Source organism: Rhea americana, unplaced genomic scaffold (assembly GCF_003343005.1).
Source record: "Rhea americana isolate MKP2758 unplaced genomic scaffold, rheAme1 scaffold_12, whole genome shotgun sequence".
In the NCBI taxonomy this organism is placed as follows: domain Eukaryota; kingdom Metazoa; phylum Chordata; class Aves; order Rheiformes; family Rheidae; genus Rhea; species Rhea americana.
The window spans coordinates 5,779,009-5,798,581 of NW_028185261.1; the positions used below are offsets into that span (position 1 = coordinate 5,779,009).

Genomic DNA, 19,573 nt, shown 5'->3' on the forward strand with positions numbered 1-19,573 from the left:
CATTTACAAGACATTAACTGCACAAGCGATTAATACTTATCTTAATGTAATTAGATGCAAGGCTCAAGACCTCACGATAGTTGTGAGATTTTCCATAGTCCTGAGCATTTTAAAGAGCCTTTTAAGCAAGACTCTGTATTGCCTGCATAAGGATTTCAGAAGAATCTGTAATAACAAAAGTAGTCTAACTATAGCATCATTGCTATAGAACATAGGTATGAAGGTTTACATTTTATTTAGTACTGTTTAAGATTCTGTAACATAGGATTAGCTACGAAAAGTAAGTCTTCAATGTTTATATTGACCCAAGTTCACATTTCCTTCCAGCAGAGCGCCTGAATAATTAATATGCTTCAAAAACCAAATATGGGGATTTTGGAGACTAATCTCCCACACAGACTGTTGAGAGGCCTCACGTTCCTCCTCCTGACAAGTCAGGRCAGCACACAGAGATGCTCCCTGCTGCCATTTGAGGCAACAGGCCTCAGCGGAAAGTGCAGACGGATTAACCCACTGCCTCCTCTGCAGCAATCCAAAGCCCATCCAGCCACTGAAGAAAAAGGCTTTACTTGCACCAGGAATCAAACAACAAGACAAGGCTTGGATAGGTCCTCTGCTTCAGACTGAAATGTACTCTGTCATGGTAACCCTGTTTTAATACAACTTCACAGCTCAAAGTAGATGAAAAATTATAAACCATTTACATAAGAACAAGGCTATGTCTTTAAGAAACTAAATCTCAAAAAAAATTTAATAGGTTTTTAATATGCAACCCAACCCAACTTACTGTCTGCAAGATAAAGATAGGAATAATTTGGCTTCTAAAATTCATTGGGTCTGAAGACTATCTTTACAGAAACAACTTTAATTCATTTTCTTTTATTTTACAATTCTTTTCCATCAGACCAAGTATTACTTAAGTCCCTCTCTCTCTCTCTCTCTCTAAAACACACCCTTGCACACAGCATCACAATAAAAAAGTGTCTTGCAAGGAAGTATATGCAAAAACTTTGTTTAGTGCTACATTGCAACAGTGTCTGAAAACACCAGCAAGAGGTGGCCTACACACCATGCAAGCATAAAGAAAAACACAGCTGTACTTTGAAGGAACTGCTGACAAAATTAAATAAATAATAAATAAATGGCAATGAATACAAACTGCATTTAAATTACCAAGATTAAGCACTAATAGTTTCTATTACCCCCTCTCCCCCACCTATGGTCTAACAATAGTAACCCATAAAATTCCCACAAAACATCTTTTTCGAAATATATAAGGTTCTCTTCCAAAATCAGAATCTGTTCAAGTACAGAAAAAGCAGGTAGAAATTCTGAAATTTAAAGCATTTAGGTCTGAATTAAAAACCTCAGAAATAATTCAAAGGATAAAACTCCCCAAACTTCTGCATCTGTGTTACTAGATTTCCAAGAACAGTTAACTAAACCCTATGTAATTATTCACAGAATTAAATATTAGTATTGTTTCGAAGGAGGACCAAGATATACTGATCTAAAAATTAAAAAGCGAGGAGTTTTTTAAAGTAGAAAGTCTCTCTTTGTTTGATGGCATTATCTACACGTATGGAGTGTTTTTATATCACCTGAGTGTAACATAATAAATCTCACTTTCTTACGCCATCATTTAATATTGTGCTACTGATTTTAATTATTAACTCAATTTCTTCCTCTTTGAAGACATGGAGTTGTTTAGTTATTGAAACATAGTTGTGCATTTTATTCTTTTTTTGGGGGGGAGGGTTAGTACGATGAGAGTGATAAGCAAGAGTAGTACTGTATAATAAATAAGGGGAGAATGATTTTAAGAATGAGTCATGTTACGAGGAGGTGTATGTATTTTCATTAACTTTAATGGGAACAAAGCTAAACATCTCAGAGGAAGAACAGAGCCTTCATTCTACATATAACATTCTCCTTCCTTTAGCAAGGTAATCGTTACTGAAATTACTATTTTCCCTTGATTTTAACTCCTTTGCAGTGAAGGTAAAATTACACTCACTATCAAGATTTTGCAGCCAAAGATCAAATGAGCTTCATTTTCAACCACGCTGTATAATACGCTCTTTTAAGTTAACAAAGGAATGCAAGTACTAAGATGTATTAGACATAATGTACTAGCTCATCTGAAGTTATGTTGCATTTTCAGCAAATATAAAGAATCTGAACACAGTAGAAGACAAATCCAAATTTAATCTGTTTCCAGGAACAAAATTGGGTGGAAAGACAGTTTAAAATATAAATAAATAAATTCCTACTGGAATCAGCAAACAGGTTTCACATGGTGAGTTCTGGGGGGGAGGTGTTTGTTTGTTTGTTTTAAACTGCCGAAGGCATCACTTATATGGTTATTTACCAGTTCCTAAAAAAACTCACTCTCTCCTTTTATATGGAGAGCTATATGGAGCCAGAAGTCTAAACTTCATTGCACAGTGCAAAGTCATAACTCCATTACTAAAAAAACAGTTACAACCAATTTCCAATGTCACACTTTCTGCCCTTACTACTCATTAATTCAAACAAAACATCTGCAACAGTGCCGTTGCTACACCTGCACTAAGAGTAACTTGCTCTTGCTCTGCTTTCTGCTCCATCTGTTCTGTTGACAATAGGAACATGAAATGCCAACTTTACCACAGAGCTGTCAATTTTCAATTGGTCAACTTTTATTCTGACTACTTATGTGCTATGATATTGGATTTTACTTTATTTTATGTACAGTTATCTGTATACCTGTTCTTTGAGAGGTATCCAAGAGCAGTATTATAAAGAAGTGCTGTAAGGAGATTTCAGTAAAGACCTGAAAGGCCAGTTACAGCACATTTACAGTCTTGATGTGAATCATATTCCTCAAAGGTTTCCTGGCTGACTCCGTATTTGATCAGAGGTAGTGAAAACTCTGATGCATTTTCACCATATGGAAACCCAACAAGCCCTAAACAAGCTATGCATTTGCTCAGGTGACACGCATGTACCAAGAATCAGTGCTGGGGGAAAAGGAAAGGCAGTCATGCTAAGAAAGTCGCAAGTAACAGCTCCTACATCCCCAACTCCCATCACTTTCTAAAACAAACAAACAAACAAACAAACAAACAAACCCACAGCACAAAGATAAACCACAGGCTCTCACCAAAATAAAAAGCGAATCCTAAAACAGAGGAACTCAGCAGTTTCCTTATGGAACATAAACCGGTATGTTTAAAGCTTTCTGATCATTAAGCTAGTATTACATAATTATAGGTCCCAGTATTTTAAAACAGATCAAATACCCAGGATAGTACTCCTTCACAGTCACAACCATGTCATACAGATTTTTCTAAACAGATCTGATTCCTCAATACAAAATTGTTCTATAAAGTTTAAAATCAGATATCTACCAGAGCCATATTTATAGTCATGGCTACTATCAGCTATCAGGCCAGAGAATATTGAAGAAAAACAAGCATTTTTAATATATTATAGTTAATTCATCATCAAAGTGACATCTGCAGGATAACAACAGACTGGAAACAGCAAAGCAAAATGATGCATTAGAAAAGGAAATTTTGGAGTTATGTTGTTGTTTCTTTTATTTGTTTGTTTTAAGTACAAGCCACACCTATATGTGTTGTTAGATGGTAAGAAAATTCATGACAACCACAAAAAGTAATGTTTCTGAAGTGAAAGGGAACACTGATACCAAGTGATTCACAAGGGCACATATTTGCTTTACTGTGAGGCATGTTATAAAATACACTGCCTAAAGGAACTAACCCATTTATTTGGGTATATCAAAGATGACTCATCTTTCTAGCAAAGTATAAAGGTACCTTTTTGCTACCAAAAAACTTATACTTAGAGGTACTTTCCAGATGGCCAGACAGGAAAGAAAAAAGAAGTTAGAGATCCTAGAAGTAGTCAGCATGATCAAATAATTCTAATCTTTTTGCTGGTAATGTCAGTTACAGGCTCCAAGCGTCCCACTTCGGCCAAATGACGTGGCCTTTTTGGAGAGCGCCCCAAGACTGCTTGGTCTAGCTGCTCTGAGCTAGACCTCACACAAAAAAGAAGCAGAGGAACTGCGCAACCCCCTACTACAGGGATTAGAAGCAAAATTGCTTCGAAGAGTGGGAACCTTATATACATCCTGCTCACCACCAGTTTTGCAAGCCAGGCCTTCCCTGCTAATGAGGAAAGCATCCCCCTGAGATCTGGGGTTACTGAACCTAACAGGTTAATGGAGCTTACACAGACTTCACAGCCACAGAGGTGCTTTGAAGTCAATTAGAGATGCAAGCTTGCCAATTATATAGACTATTTCTAAAAACCACATTGGATCTCAACTCTGCGTACATGATGAAATTGAAAGAAAACATCAGAGTGATACTGAGATTCAACGCCCACAATATGAAGCAAATACTCCTTAAGTCTGGGGCAGTATTAGCTTTGGGAATGAAGTAAGCAGCAAGCATCATGAAAGGCATTATAACATGAAACTGCTACCAACTGACAAAAGGTGCGAAGCATGCACAGTTTCTACAGCAGCTAGAAAAGCAGATACTGTACAAACAAACCAATATGAGTACAAGTAGCAGCACTCTAAAAATCCTGTGTACTTTAGGTTCTAGCACTTCAGTGAATTTAAAGAACATCAGATGCAGGGAAGAAAACAAGCCAGAGAGAGTTTTTAAATAATTCACTTAGGTAAATACAGTTATTTTAGCTGGAAGATAATCACTGAAAAAATATAAAGGAATTAACATCTCTAGTTTAGAAAAGATTATGTTTTACCTGAACAGCAAGAGAGGATGCATTATCAGAAAGCAAAATTTGTTCCTCTGTTGAAAGAAGAAACAAAAAACACAATTACAAAAAACATTCAGCTACTGACCTGTAAGTCTGTAAAGAGCTGCATTTCCTACACGTAAGCACTTACACATAAAACAAGGAGTACATCTGTAATTATTACTCAGCCGGACTAGAAAAACTGTGATATGAATATTAAAAAGGAAAAAAAGTATCAGCAATATTTCTCCCACAATCATATTTATCATACATTACTGACAACATACAATAAAAAACCACTCAAAACTACAAAACAAATGCTTGAGCTTTACGCCAATTACTCCTCTCCTAATCAAAGTTAAATAAAACCGCATCTTCATAACTCCTCTGGCTAAAAAGTAAAAGCATTCAGAAACCTATAAAAACTGCTTGCAGTTAATATTGCACACTGTGTCTAGGTCTGTCACACAAAAGAAAGATGACAAGTTCACTGCAATAAAAATTCCATGCTTAGAAGACTAGGGCTGCTACCTATTAGTCTTCATTACTTTGCAGTCTTCTGACAACTGTAGCAGGCTGCTGAGCCCCAAATGGGGGCCATAATGTGATCTGATGATATATGAAGAGCTGCTAAAGGGAGCCTGAACCATCCTAGCCTATACATTTTAACAGTTCCTTTTTACTGAGAGCCCACTTTACCACAAGACTTCAAAAATCTGCTGCCTCAGCTATTGGTGCAGTAAATCTGCCAACTGTGCCTGCAACCACATCATTTTACACTGCCTACAGCAGCCAATATAATGAGTCAATAATAAACCAAGGACCTTATAGGCCATGAATAGCTGGTTTATATTGGCAGATGCAAGCGTAGCTAAAACCTCTGACCAGACAAACAACACAAAGGAATCTTTTAACAGTTTCTGCACTTCCTTGCAGTTAATTACGTTACTGCATATTTAATGTGTTTTCAAAAATAAAGCAATTATTAATTGCAAAAAACAGAGTACCCACCCTTCAGTTGCTGATACAATGCAGCATTTTCAGGCCAAGGCTCTGCCGCTGTGGAAAGAAGAGGAATTAATTAGGCAAGCCAAATAGTAATGTGTTTGCAGATGCTCACCGAACACAAACATAACCTAGAGCATAAACCAGAATTGCAAAGATACTAATACAAGATTTGACCTGCCCTAAAAATGTCCCACTGTCACTCTTTTCTCCTGAACTTTTCCCTTCCAGTAAACAAAGAGGACCAACACAAGAGAGAAAAACAGATCTCAAAACTAAATGCTACAATATAAGCTAAAATTCAAGTTATGTCATGGGTCTCGCAGCTCTCAAACAGCAAAAGCAGCTTATTCTCCCTCCAATATAAAGATATTATTGTGCATATTCCCGTCACAACTATGGGCATTCTCAAAAACAATTATTTACAGAGTACTAAACAAAGGGCTCTGGAAAGAATGGAACAAATAAACAGTGGAGAGAGGCATAAACCTCAAAACCAAGTGCAAAGAATGCTCTGGGGAAAAGGAAAAGCTTTTTGCCTTTTAAGGTTATGTCCTCACCAGTCCTATATAAATAGCACCAATAGAGCCAGGTGCTTGGGCATGTCAGAAACCAACCCACCAGGAGGACTGGGACTACTTTTTGTCTTAAATGACGTCAAATTTAAAATAGGTATGTCAATATTCTTTAAAAAAAAAAATGTAGTCTCAGTTGTTCAAAAAATAGCAAAGACAAGTAACTTTCCCGCTGAGAATCTTTGCATTTGATCAATCAGATAGCTTGTGAATTTATGGGAACATACAAATACTAATCAGTACTGATTCACTGTGAACAGTAACGTTAGAACAACAAGTCTTTCGCATCATTTTGTTTCTATTACACTCCTTCTTAAATTCATTTCAGAAATCTATTTTCAAATATCAATTCAAGCTTTGCATTCAATGCAGATGAGCTAATTGTAAATAAAGTTAATACTCTAATTACATAAATGAAGTGTTGGGTGTTTTTACAGCAATTATGCCTACAAATGAATATGTTTACATCAAACATATGCCAATTACTCTTCTCCTAATCAAAGTTAAATAGCTGGCTTAGGTAAGGTCATTCATTGTATCATTACCTTCAGAACTCCAAGAAAAAACGCACTCTTTTGTAACTAATATTCTTTTCTGATACTCCAGAAGTATCAACTTTTATGGCAGTCACACAGAATTATAAAGCTTATAACACTGCACACAGCTTTGCAAAGGTCACTCACTGCCTTTAACATTAAGGCACAAAGCCTACCAAAGCTGTACTAGTATGTGCATGAGAAAGCAACTAATCACATTTAAGTGTCAGGAAAAAATGTTTTTATGTTTTATTGTAGCAGTTACTCGTTTTACACTCCCTCCATTAAAGTTCTGCCCTGAAGTAAAAATTCTTAAGGTAGAAGTATATTCACTTCTTTAAATAAAAAGAGACTAGATAGCATCTGTGATAACACCATTTAAAATTTCTTCAAGTCCACTGAAGTCTTGCAAGAGTAAATGGAATGAGGAAATTAAAAATGTTATTACTGTACTTTAGCAAACTGACCAGTGCTGAACTCTGATACGAAGTTATAAAAGTAACTAAGTCCTAAGTAACTAAGGTACATTGATCTTTTACATGGCAATCCTTTAGCTATCCAGCAAAAACATCCTTTTCACAAGCTCAGGATGGTAGAGAGAATTTCATAGCGAATAGGCCCATTTCTACTGATAATTTTTGCCCGATCCTTTTCGGACCAGGGCGTCAGGTTCTACATAGTTCTTGGATTCTGGCCTAAACTGGGAGTGGCCTGTTTTTATACAGACACGTGGTTGAAATATTTCAGCCCTACAAAAATCAAATGAACTTGTCATTTTCCAGCAAAAGAGCTAAGTACATTTCAACAAATTCAAATATTAATCAATCTGATCTTGGCACTACTCTACATGCAACCTTGGATATAAATAACATCATCTTGGCTCATGGAATTCAACACAACCCCACTACTAAGGCATGCCATACCCAACCTATAAAACAAAACACAAGCATAATATTTTTTGTAGCCTGTTTGCCTTCATCTGCTTAAAACTTTCTTCCACATCCCATTGATCCTATACAGATATTCATGAACTATATCCGCTCAGGAATTGACTCTAATTTGGTTAGTCACAATATGAAGTTTTTATCTCAGTATATGCAGGAGCACGTGCCAAACTTAAGGGAAGGAAGGGACAAGAGTGGTTTTAAACTTTTGCATTCATTCAGTCACAGGCTAATTGTGTACTAGGTATGGGTTATGACAAGTAAAAGAAACCAGGACAAACAAACAACTACACAAAGATCTCACGCTGGGTTATCAGTACACCTTAACCTCCAAATTTCAACAGTTCAAAGAAAATGAAAGAATAATATTCCCCTGCACTTACCACCTGACAGTCTCCAGAGGGAGATGACATTTCTGATGGTGTTGGGATGAAGCAGACACATGTTCATGAGCCCTGAACTGAGACCTTCAGTTTTTTTTTTCACACAGCTCAGACAAAAGATAATTGACTTTGCTAGTATTACTCAGACTGGACTTTAAAACAATCAATTTCACTTAGGATTCACATACTTTTACTCAAGTTGTAGATGACTTATTTTGAAGTATGCTTTCAGAACTGGATGCAGCAGACCAAGGTGTGCTGGAACAGTAATTGTGGTAACAAAACCAGAAGTAAATGAACAAAGCCTGTACAATTCTCTGGAAATCAGTAATTAAACACCTACCCACTATCTTTCCTGTATCTTCCAATTACTACTCACTCTGTTTCCTGCTTAAGAGTACAAAATAATTGCTTCTGATGGAGGAAGAAGTTTAAATACACATTGTTCATGAGATGTTCAATTCTGAAAGGCATAGGTTGAATTCAAATATCATTTCCAGAACTGCCTTCAATCAGCCATAAGGCCAAAACCCACAGCTCAGGGAGACCAGAGTCCCATATAGGGGGACAGAGGAGGAAGACTTGCTACAGGGATACCATATGCTTCCATAAGAGGAGAAACCGTGTAACATCTTTAATGTACAGCATGACTCTTGGCTTATGAATGTAGGTAAAGACATAATTTGTAGAATAATAGGCACTAATATTACATGCAGCTTCAGTTCTGTCATATTTCCAATCCATCAAGTTGATTAATGCTATAATAACTCCTCACAAACTTATCATTTGTGCACTAATAAAGTCAAATCTAGTTTATCCTTCGGCAACTATATTCTGGTCTGTAGATGCTAGTTTTCTGCTAACCAAGGCACTAGGTATATAAAGAAAAAAATTAACAAATGTGATGTTGACTCAGTTTCAGAAGCTTTCAACACAATCATATTTATGCGTTAGATCCTACACAACAGACACAGACATTTCACTCATTAACTGCTCAGAGGATGAAATAACTGCAGGGAAGTATGCCTTATGGGGATAGCTTCTCTACATAGCTTAAGAATAAGGAACTATTTGGTTCCTCTCCTCTGCCTCCACAATCAGAGGAGCTAATCCTGGGTGGTTTTCAGTGGGTCTCTCTCTCACACTTGGAATCTTCAGTAAAGGTTGTCTTCCCACCTTACTGAAACTTTTCCCATGCTTAACAAATTCAAACATTTAGTCTTTCATGTGGATTCTCCGGTGTTCAGGACAAAAAACCTCATACCGCTGTCTTTCCACAAGCAGAGACACTAGTACCATTTCTCCTGTAATACATTGCCTTTTTTTTGGACAGTTATAGAAGACAACTGTTTTGGAGACCAGTCCCTCCTGCTATATTCGTCTGAAATGACAGAAGTTACTGGAAATTAAGAATTAATGAGACACAAACAGACACAGGGTATCACTGCATAAGCCTTGTCTTTTTCTAGGACATCAGTCCTAAAAGCTGAGAATTCAACTGATGCAACATCATCACAACCACAGACATTAAATGGCAAATAGCGCGCTTACATAAAAATTTTCTTTGATTTTGGAAAATGACTTCAAATAAATGAAAAATTCACTAAGCTCAATGTATTTGTTAGTCACGAAGTGTTTTACTTATTAGCAGTTTAGAGCAGAGAATGCAGATTTCAAAGAGTCAACAGATTTCACGGGTGTCAAATTAGACTTTTAGACTCTGTGAATTGTGTGCTGTACGCTCCCAGAGCATTTTAATTACTTTGGTTTGTAACTATCTATTAAAACAGATTCCTAGACTTCTCATCTGTCACATCAGAGAATGACTTATGAAAGACATCATTTTTGCTTATACATAAAGCTTCCAAAACCAGAATGACACGCGACAGTAATGTCAAATTCTTTGCCACTAAAAGTGTATTACAGTAGCTGTATTTTTCAAATTTGGAGGAAAATATTTTACTCTAGAAACATTAAGGCCAGAGATACTCAATTAGAGTTTTGACTTTAATATTTCCGGACATTTTGGACTGTTATTTCAATCATCAGAGTTTATGCACTTGAATACTTTTGGGACAGCAAGAGAGAAGAATGCATATATGCCATAAGAAAAGATACTTAAGAGCACTAGTCTTCACCACCAGCAGGGATGAGCAGCTCATCTGAGGCCTTGCACATCTCAATTCCAACTACTGCTCTCAAACCAGGACATAATGATACTTCTCAGTAGTCCTTGCACAGAAGTGAATTTCAGCTCCAAAAATGAGAGGTTGCACTAGAAGTCCCACAGAGAAATCTGTGGAAGAGGAAGGCATTATATCAAATTCCCAAGTCCCTGTGCAGTCAGTGTCTCAGCCCCAACAATTCCTTCTTCAGGCTGTTCGTACATTTTATTAGAGTACACAACAAGGTTTCAAATCCTGCACTCAGAATAGCCAGGAAACGATTCATCCTCTGTCAGTGCAACCTGGATGGGAATGGAGGAACAGACATTTTCATCCACTTTTTATCATTCTGAAACTGCTTATGGAAGAGCTATAATGAAATAAATGGTTTAGAGTTATGCCTTTAATCTTGTTCCATTAAAAAAAAAAGAATAAAACTCAGATTGTGAAAATGATAAGACAAGAAATACTTTGCATGTTAAATTGTGGAATATGCTAAACAACAATTTAGCAGTTTCAGAAGTTCAGTGTGAATAACCCATCTCGAGTAGTACAGTGCATTGCCTTGTTAGCCTGCCACTCATTTAGTACCTTCTTGTCAAGCTACAGCATTCTTGAATATCATGCATAGAAAAAGACTTGTAGATCCAGGCATCAAGATGTTCCCTCCTGCAAGGGAAATGATGGGAATGATGTTATAAGCAGGTTAAAAAAAAAATGTAGGAAAACATTCAACTTGAAAATAAGTTGCTTCCAGCTCCAATCAATACCATAAAATGTGGGCGATACAAGAACATTTCTGGAAGGCAGTGCAGATGGGAAATAATTTTCAGTTATAAAACTATCCCATGCCTAAGAATCACGACTAAAGAACTAACACTGAATGTTCCTACACTGTTGATTATTCATCAAGTATTGAAGCTATACTGTGAGTCAAACAAGAAGAAATCCAAGACAATCTCTGACTTCAAACTCCTACAAACTAACATGTACTGAATTTTCAGTAAATTTATTCCTCAGCATCTTCTACTTCTGTTAATAAAGTACTCAATGGACTAGCAATCTCTTTCAAGCAGCTCACTACCTGGTATTATGCAACTGAGGCCAGCACAGCCTGGCCCTGAATCATCTGATCTTTTCAAATCTTTCCAGTGCAATTTTCTGAAACAGTGAGTAGAAATTTATGGATTGTAACAAATAAAAGCACCTTCTCTGAACTTGCAGCATTTGCATGGATCAATTTCTTTTTTTCCTATTTTCTAGACTTTAAACTTCTTAAAATTTGATATTAAACTTGAATAAAATAGAGGAAGGCTAAAACACCCGTTATTTACCAGCTTGGTTCATATGACATTAAAGACCTGTTAAAACCACCAAGATGTAAGAAGATTTCGTCCACTAAAAGAAAAAAAAAGAAAGAAAAACAAAAACAAACCATTCATCTGAACCACTGTGTTCCAATATTCAGCTGGATAAATTAACTTACACATTATTCTCACAATTTCCTTTAGCATCTCCCTAGGTACAAATTTGATTAAATTATAATGAGATACTTCAAAACTGTTTTCTCACAAAAGCAAATACTAAAAAGAAATTGAGTCTTGTTTTGGGGACAACATCTACATCCAGCAATATTACTTACAAGTCTCCAAGCACTACATAACAAATATCATAATAATCAGCAGGAAAATTGTTAGTTATCCTATTTGGTTTCACAAGACCAATGCTACAGTGGGAAACTGCTGCTCACTGTAGTCTGGATTTAGTAACCCAAAGAAAAACCCACTGAAAGCTCTCCCACAGTCTTCTTCAGAAGGAAGGAAGGAGGATTATGTATTATTTGATGTCAAGATGCATCAGAATCAGATGATCACTTCGTTCCCTTTCCCTACTAGAAGTTTTGGTCACATTTGCAAATAGCAATATATTGCTTAACAAGAAGATGCCATGAATTGATGTATTCATAAATCCTTATTACAGAAAATTAGTGCAGGAATATATTTTGATTAATACAGCGAAGCTGCCACACTTTGGAACCAAAGCAATTAAAAATATACATCTCACACATTAACAGTGATCAATAAAGGAAGTAAGAGAAAGTTGTGAATTAGCCGCCTTAAGACCAACTACTTGAACGTACCCGCACTGAGTGCAGATCAATTTTGTGTAATTGGCCTGATTCTGTAAACTACAAGGGCTGAGGGGAAAAAAAAAAAAAAAAGTAAGCATAAGCAACTCTTTGGTCCTTTGTCAGCAGAGCCAAAAAGTGTTTCATACTGTCTCACCAAATGAAAACTGACTTTCACACAAGTTAAACAGTATGCGTTAAATCATGTATCAAATAATTACATCATTTGGTTAAACCCATCCCAGTCCTCCTTCTTAGAGAGACTGCAGTTCAGATAAATCATGACTGTTCAGTAATTATTGATCAAGCAGACTTTTCAACATAAAGACTCCATCTCAGCAGCAATGCTCAAACTTGAGTTTCCTGTGGCTGGAACAGTAAGAGAGTCTGCCTGTGACACACTATTGCAGCTGCCATTTAGAATGACAGAATCTGCCTCTTCACCCTCCAAGAAAGCTATGAATTGCATGTACTTAAACATTTGTACATATATTTGTCCAATTCTGTCACCATCTTTTAGCTGACTGCCCAGAGCATACACACCTGTGGTTCAGTCCTCCAGGGCGCTCAGCACACTTACAGCTGCAAGAGGCCACAGCAGGGAGCTCACTTAGCACCTGCAGAATCACACCTCACATTCGGGAGGAGAGAAGGCCGAAAAACCCCATCCAAATCAAATTCATAAACAAAAGTTGCTCCTAAATCAACAACTGGATTTCTTTTGAAAAGCAGAGAAAGTGCCAGCTAAATGTTCTCAACAAGATTTATTTATAGTCCTGAAGAGCTGAATCTATTTTACTTGTTCCTGACATTCAGCATAAATGTTCCATCTCAAAGAAGTTCTGTAATTCTTAATTATAGCTTTTTATAGCTCTCTAAATCAATCACTTTCCTTTACGCGACTTAAGTCTCTTGGTCCTCTTGGCCCAAAGCAGGAAGTTAAACAGCAACCTTAGGACCTGTCCTAAAAAGTAGGTAGGTGCTAAAAGTGAGGTATGATACTCATGAGTACCTCAAATGCCTTACAAGACTGGGACATTTCTTAGCCAAGTTGTTTACATTTGTGTATTTTAAATCAGTCCTTTGGAAGGTCTCTGAGATTGAGATCCTCTCCTTCTCTGTAGTAGTCCGAACTCTTCTCTCCCAAGCATGTTTTGCCAGCAGTCTGGAAACCATTTCTCCAATGTGCCCCAAACAGCTTCCTGCTTTTTCATCCACAGCAATTCTACTCTGATCCATGACAGAAATCCTCTATATCCTCCCACCAAACAGGACTTACCTGCTCCAAAAGCTGCTCCCCATGGACAGATATCCCTGTCCACCTAGCCTTAATCCCTCTGGCCTTTCATTTTCTCCTCCTTGTCTTGCCCATGGCCCTGAGTGCAGCAGCACCAGGAGGCACAAAGCAATGACAGCAGAGACCCCACATGCCTGAGTCTTGTGAAGGGATGAGGACAGCAGATGTCTCTAGACAGGAAGCTCTGCAGGACAGAAATGCCAATAGAGTTAACAATGGTGCAGTCAGCAAAGCATTCTGCCCCTAGCAAGGGGAAAGATGCCAACGCCTCCTAYGCTGCTCTAGGGCTCGCAGTCTTCAAGTCAGCCCAGAAAAGAGACAATGCTATTTGCAACTGCATCTCCCAGGTTCTTTCTTGCCTCTAGGAAACATTGCAAACTCCCTGGCTCAAATCTGAGAGCCTTTAAACCCTTCCTTGTAATCAAATCTTCACTTTCTCCTCTATTTCTTTTTCTAAGACTTTTGATGAACACTCTCCAATGGGTCCAGAATTTCTCCAATACAGCATTCAAATTCAAAAAAATACGAGTGCAATAGGACAAAACCTCTTGGAAAGTTCTTGCTGAGGATGCAAGCATTGCACTGGCTTCAATTTTGTTATACAGCAACTAGGTAGGCAAAACTGTCAAGAATTCCCATGCCTCTTTCAGTATTTCTACTTTTGAGGTTGTACCTTCCAATTCAATACAGGCATTTCAGTGCACTTTCTTTCCCCAAATGGGACTGGTATTATTTTTAGCTTTTTCCTGTGCTCTTTGAAACATCATTATTTTTTTCCTTTGATATCTGCAGTCTTTCTGATGCATTTCATAGTCTTACTATTATATACAACTCATATGACAACTATGGTCTTCCTAATAACTGAAGACCAGAACTTAAAATTAATAAAAACACTCCTGGAATGCACCTGCAGTTTCTCACCCACTACACTTTCAAAGACACAGCTGAAAATGCCCAGCAACGCATGGGACATCTGTTCAGCTAGAGCAAAGAAGGACAACAACCAAGTTCTTTCACTCATTTTTGTTTTGAACAGGAGGAGGCTCACAGGGTCCCAGAGACAGTCGGAGAATAGCGTGTCCGGGACCAGAACGAAAAAAGTAGCAAGAAAAAGGAGAAAAATCTGGTTCCTCTCCAAGGTCATTCTTGTACAATCTCCTGCAAGCTAGCACAGAGTTAGCCTCCTAAACAGCATTCCTACCCAAATCATATTACAACTAATGAAGGCTTACTTCCAAATCAAATTGGACAGTAACAAAATATGGGTTCCTTTTCATTTACTAATTTTGTTATCATATTTCTAAAGCAATCCAGTTTTCTCTCGTGAGAAAAACAAGATATTACTTTAACAGAAAATATGTAACAGTAAAATAGTGATTAGAGAAAGACTGCTTAATGGAGGCAAAAACAACTGAAGAAGCATATTCTATTGTGATCTGTAATTATATTGCTTCTTAAAAAGAAGAAATAATACTATTTCAAAACAAAATGCATACTGTAATATCATAATTATGAAAGAAATTTTTCTTCTGACCTAAGAAAAGTTTAGATAGGCAATCTGCTCCAAGGACTGGCTGAAGTCAAGCCATAAAACATATGCATTTGAGCACAAATTGACAATAGAAGCCTAAGTAAAAAGACTTTTTTACTGAAACTACACAAGAGTTAAATGGGTTCTTTTTAGCATGATTCTAGGGAGAAAAAAAACACACGTGCATGCCCTACCCCGAAGAACACTGTCAGATAACATCATGTAATCTAACAGATTTGGTATTTCCAAATTGCCCTTTCTTGACTGCAAGCATCTCTGCAGCAGGCTTAAATAATCTGTGCTGTAGATAATCTACTGTTAAGCAAGCATGACTATTTTTTCACCATGCAAGCTCAAGAACTGTTACTATTTACATATGCAAATTTTGACGCACAAAATGCATACTCGGTTGTTTAAATTGTATGCCTTCACTGCAGGAACAATTTATGTGGCCAGTCTTCATTCCCTATACATTTGTTCTAAGCCAAAACTGCAGCTTGTCTTAATACATAAACATGCACATAAGAGATTTATTTTCRCTCTCACATATCTCATTGGAGGTAGACTCACTGAGAATATAAAATATCTAAAGGCAGAAGGGCATCTGTTTTTCAAACTGCATTCATTTTCCTTAGTACTAAAAGTAGTCTAAGATCCTTGGATATAACTCAACTGCAATAAACAAAAGTAATTTTCCAGAGATCAAAGGACAAATAAGGGTATTATTTTCTCTGCTTTTTGATCATCCATCTAAAACTAATGTTTTGGTTAAAAAAAAAAGTAGAAAATATTGGGTAATTTAGTGACCAATTAAACATTTTTCAACAATCTTTCCTAGATGGTTTGAAGAGTCAGTTTCTCCCAAAACTATGAGTGTTAGAGATTAATTTTCTGGACCACTTGTAAGCTTACATTCTAATTCTTCTTATAGTATAAACACTCATTTCCTATCCTGTTAATATGTGATTGATGCTGAGTTCCTCTGAACAAATTGTCTACCATATTATCCAATTAATATAGTCGAGAGTTCAGAAACAGATTATTTAGAACATRTGACATGACATGTTTACAATTTATGATGTTATGGAAATATTTGTTTATTATTCCCTGGAACACAGCATCAACATCTTTGTATTTCTGAATAAAAAAGTGAATGGCTGGATGTAGCTATATCAGCGTTAGCACAGAAAATATCTTACTGCACATAAGTGATGTGGTCATCATTTTGCATTTAATCGTTAAYGCATTACAGCAGCAGCCTATGCTCAGCATGCCCAAATGAATGCAAGTTGCACAGAGTGGGTGCTGAATTATTGCACATATGTAAGCAGGCTGACAACTGATTAAGCCAAGACGGTGAATGTGGTATGTCTGAACTGAATGCATAACTGCAAGAAATGTGAAGACAGGTAGTACTTAACAAAAAAAAATACACCTGTCACCGTGTGCAAAAAAAAGTTTTGATCCACTCCTCTAGTAAAACCCTCCCCTATTTTAAAACATTTCTAGAAAACAAACTRCTGGGATGACTGTATTCAAATGTATGTACAAAGAATCATGCTTTATAGCTGCTATATAGCTATAGCAATTAGAGGTAATTGGAACTGCCACAACAAGGTGATCGTTTTCTTGAAAGACCTCTCTATTACAAACCAATCAAGTTTCAGTTTTATTACTGATGTGAAAAAAAAATCTTGATCATTCTTACATTTCCATGCATATATAAGAGGAAGACAGTATTCACTATCAAAAGATATAGGGATAAGGCAATATTAAAACAACAATCATTGTTAAGTGGTATTTTTTCCTTCTGATGCATCATTTTTCTTCCTCAAAAATATCCTTACGTTTGTGGGTCATTTATATCTTTGCGGCACCAGAATGAAATATTCTCTGTGTCTCTGTGCAATGTCTCAGGAAATCTAGAAGTGATGTGGATATTGGCCAAGATTCCAGATAACTTAATTTTTCTAGAAAAATCTTCCAATATGAACAAATTGAGTGATTTTGCCTTTATTTAGTTTCAGTCTGTGACTGGTACATAATACAAATGAGCTAGGAAGGCCAAGACACTCACTGGCAAAGTATTTATTATTTTCAAGCCAGATAACTGCTTTTGACACTGATTTGCTTTTGGGAAAGCAAAGGCAATGTAATAATATTGTTCTAAAGAATGATTCACTRGACAGGTCTGCAACAAGGATTTGTACTGTACTTTCAATCACAGTAAGTAGCCTCACAGTATCCAGCAGAAGTACAAGATTAGTACAATAAGCACAATTGTTCTRCTGTGCAGAAATACACTTAAAAATGGGAGGAGCGCTGCCAGTATTTTTATTAACTACCTACAAACTACTGTAACTATGAAATGAGCATCATTTAACATAGGCTGACTGACAGCTAAAAGATGATGGGTTACTGTTTCAAGTATTAAATTTGATAAGAGTCCAGAAGTTCACAAGCAGCACTGATGTCCCCACAGAACCATTTTAACAGTACAAGTTATCATGAGAGTGTGAGACTAATACAAGCAGCATGTAACTACCCTGAAGAGGAGGCAAGAATCCCTCTAGGAGCAGGGAAAGATCACTAAGTTAGGAAGGAGAGGAAAGAGTCAGTTGTTGCAGAACTTAGTCTTACCATTTCCAGATTTTCTAACACGAGCATCTTCCTTATACTTGTCTTAGTTTGGATTTGTCATTTCTGTACTGTGCAAAGATCTTCTGGGTTTGCAGAAAGATCTTGTTCCAGAACAACATTTTCAACAAGAAAGCAATTAGCTGCCTACATTCTCTTTAGAGTTTTGAGTTTGTATTTTTAATTTCAGAGAAAAGTAARTATCAGCACGTTGTGACTCCAGAATAATCATAAAGGCCACAGAGCAGAAGCATACAACAGCATCAACATCTACTCACATATTTTATCATACTCATTTAACAATATATGTCAATAAAATACACTAAAGAGATCACAAATACCAGTAAATTGCTTGAAGCAATGGTGATGGAGACCATAACCTTCACATCCTGACAAGGCTCTTGGCATGTAACTGTAGTGTACYTATGGCTGGCATTAACGAATCCCAGTTGAAAATTCCCAGGGAAGTTTCCAAGTATCTCTATGGGCACCTCTGCACATCCAGATTCAAGGTCCTCTGCCCTGCCTGGTAACACCAGTTAGATGCAAGGCAGCTCTGGAAACTGTAAATTTATATTAGAAAATCCAACTCAGCCTCCTACATCACAGCTTCTACTAACTCGAAGAAGACCTGACTCATGGGACAAAACACTGACCTCTCCTCCACAGGCTGGTAGCAATGCTGGTTCTTTACTGCATTTATTCTTTGAAAACTTACGTGGCAAGAAGAAATCAGAAATCAAGATAAACGAGTAAGAGGAAATCTAACGTGCTCATTTTCAATGTACAAAATACTACGGACACTCTGAACTTCTTGGCCAGGAATTATTTGAGAGGAGAAGGCTTTTCCTGGAAAGCAGACTGAGAACACTTTTCACTAATAAATTCTATAATGGTGCACATGACCATGCTTTTACGACCAGGCTTGCATCCAGCGCACATGGCCAAGCCAAAGCAAATCTCAACAGCACTAATGAGCAACGGAGTTGCGGTTACATCTCCCAGCATCAGAACAGCAACACAAGAAACAGGGCAAWCCTGTCCCCACGGGGGAACAGGGAGGTTTTGTATCCAGCTCCCGCATGGAATCAGACTCAAACCAACAGCTGTCCTGCTCAATCCGCACAAATTTGAAYGCTGCAGAGCACACAGAAGCTGCTCAACCCAAGCAGACAGGCAGGAGTTATGCACTCAGCAAACGAATAAACCTCAGGAGACTCTGCAGCGGTGTAACTCGGTAGGTCAGGGAAGACGATGCTAGTGACTGGGTGTCAGCAGGGCTCTATTGGGGGAAATCTGCCAGGAGCTGAGTTTTGCACGATACTCTGGAAACCCGCRCGGCCCCGCCGCGCCGCCGGCGATGCCACGGGCCGGTAACGGCTCCCCGCCCGCGGCGGCCGTTAACGGCTCCCCGGCCGCCACRGGCGCGCGCGCGCTCGACGGGCGGCGGCGCCTCTCCGAGGAGAGGAAGAGGAGGAAACCAGCGCCCGCGGCCCGGCCCGCCCCCCGCGCCCCTCACCGGCCAGCTGAGTCATGAAGGCCTCCGCCGCCAGCGCCATGGTGGGGCCGCGGCGCCGCGCCAGGCCCCGCGCA

General features: G+C 37.9%; 1 protein-coding gene across 4 annotated transcripts in view; it reads right to left on the minus strand.

Moving 5' to 3' along the window:
• The window catches only part of MTX2 (metaxin 2), a 42,202-nt gene that overhangs the window by 17,991 nt on the left and 4,638 nt on the right, over positions 1-19,573 (minus strand). The window contains exons 1-5 of one of the 4 annotated variants that reach the window (XM_085322479.1): positions 19,500-19,573; positions 10,979-11,056; positions 10,361-10,518; positions 5,791-5,838; positions 4,786-4,832 (exon numbers count right to left, since the gene is read on the minus strand). In XM_085322479.1, coding sequence (XP_085178605.1) covers positions 4,786-4,832; positions 5,791-5,838; positions 10,361-10,400 — 135 coding nt within the window. In that variant the 5' untranslated portion in view covers positions 10,401-10,518; positions 10,979-11,056; positions 19,500-19,573. The remainder of the gene's footprint in view (positions 1-4,785; positions 4,833-5,790; positions 5,839-10,360; positions 10,519-10,978; positions 11,057-19,499) is intronic. The other 3 variants (XM_085322497.1, XM_085322470.1, XM_085322488.1) reach the window with 3 other exon arrangements.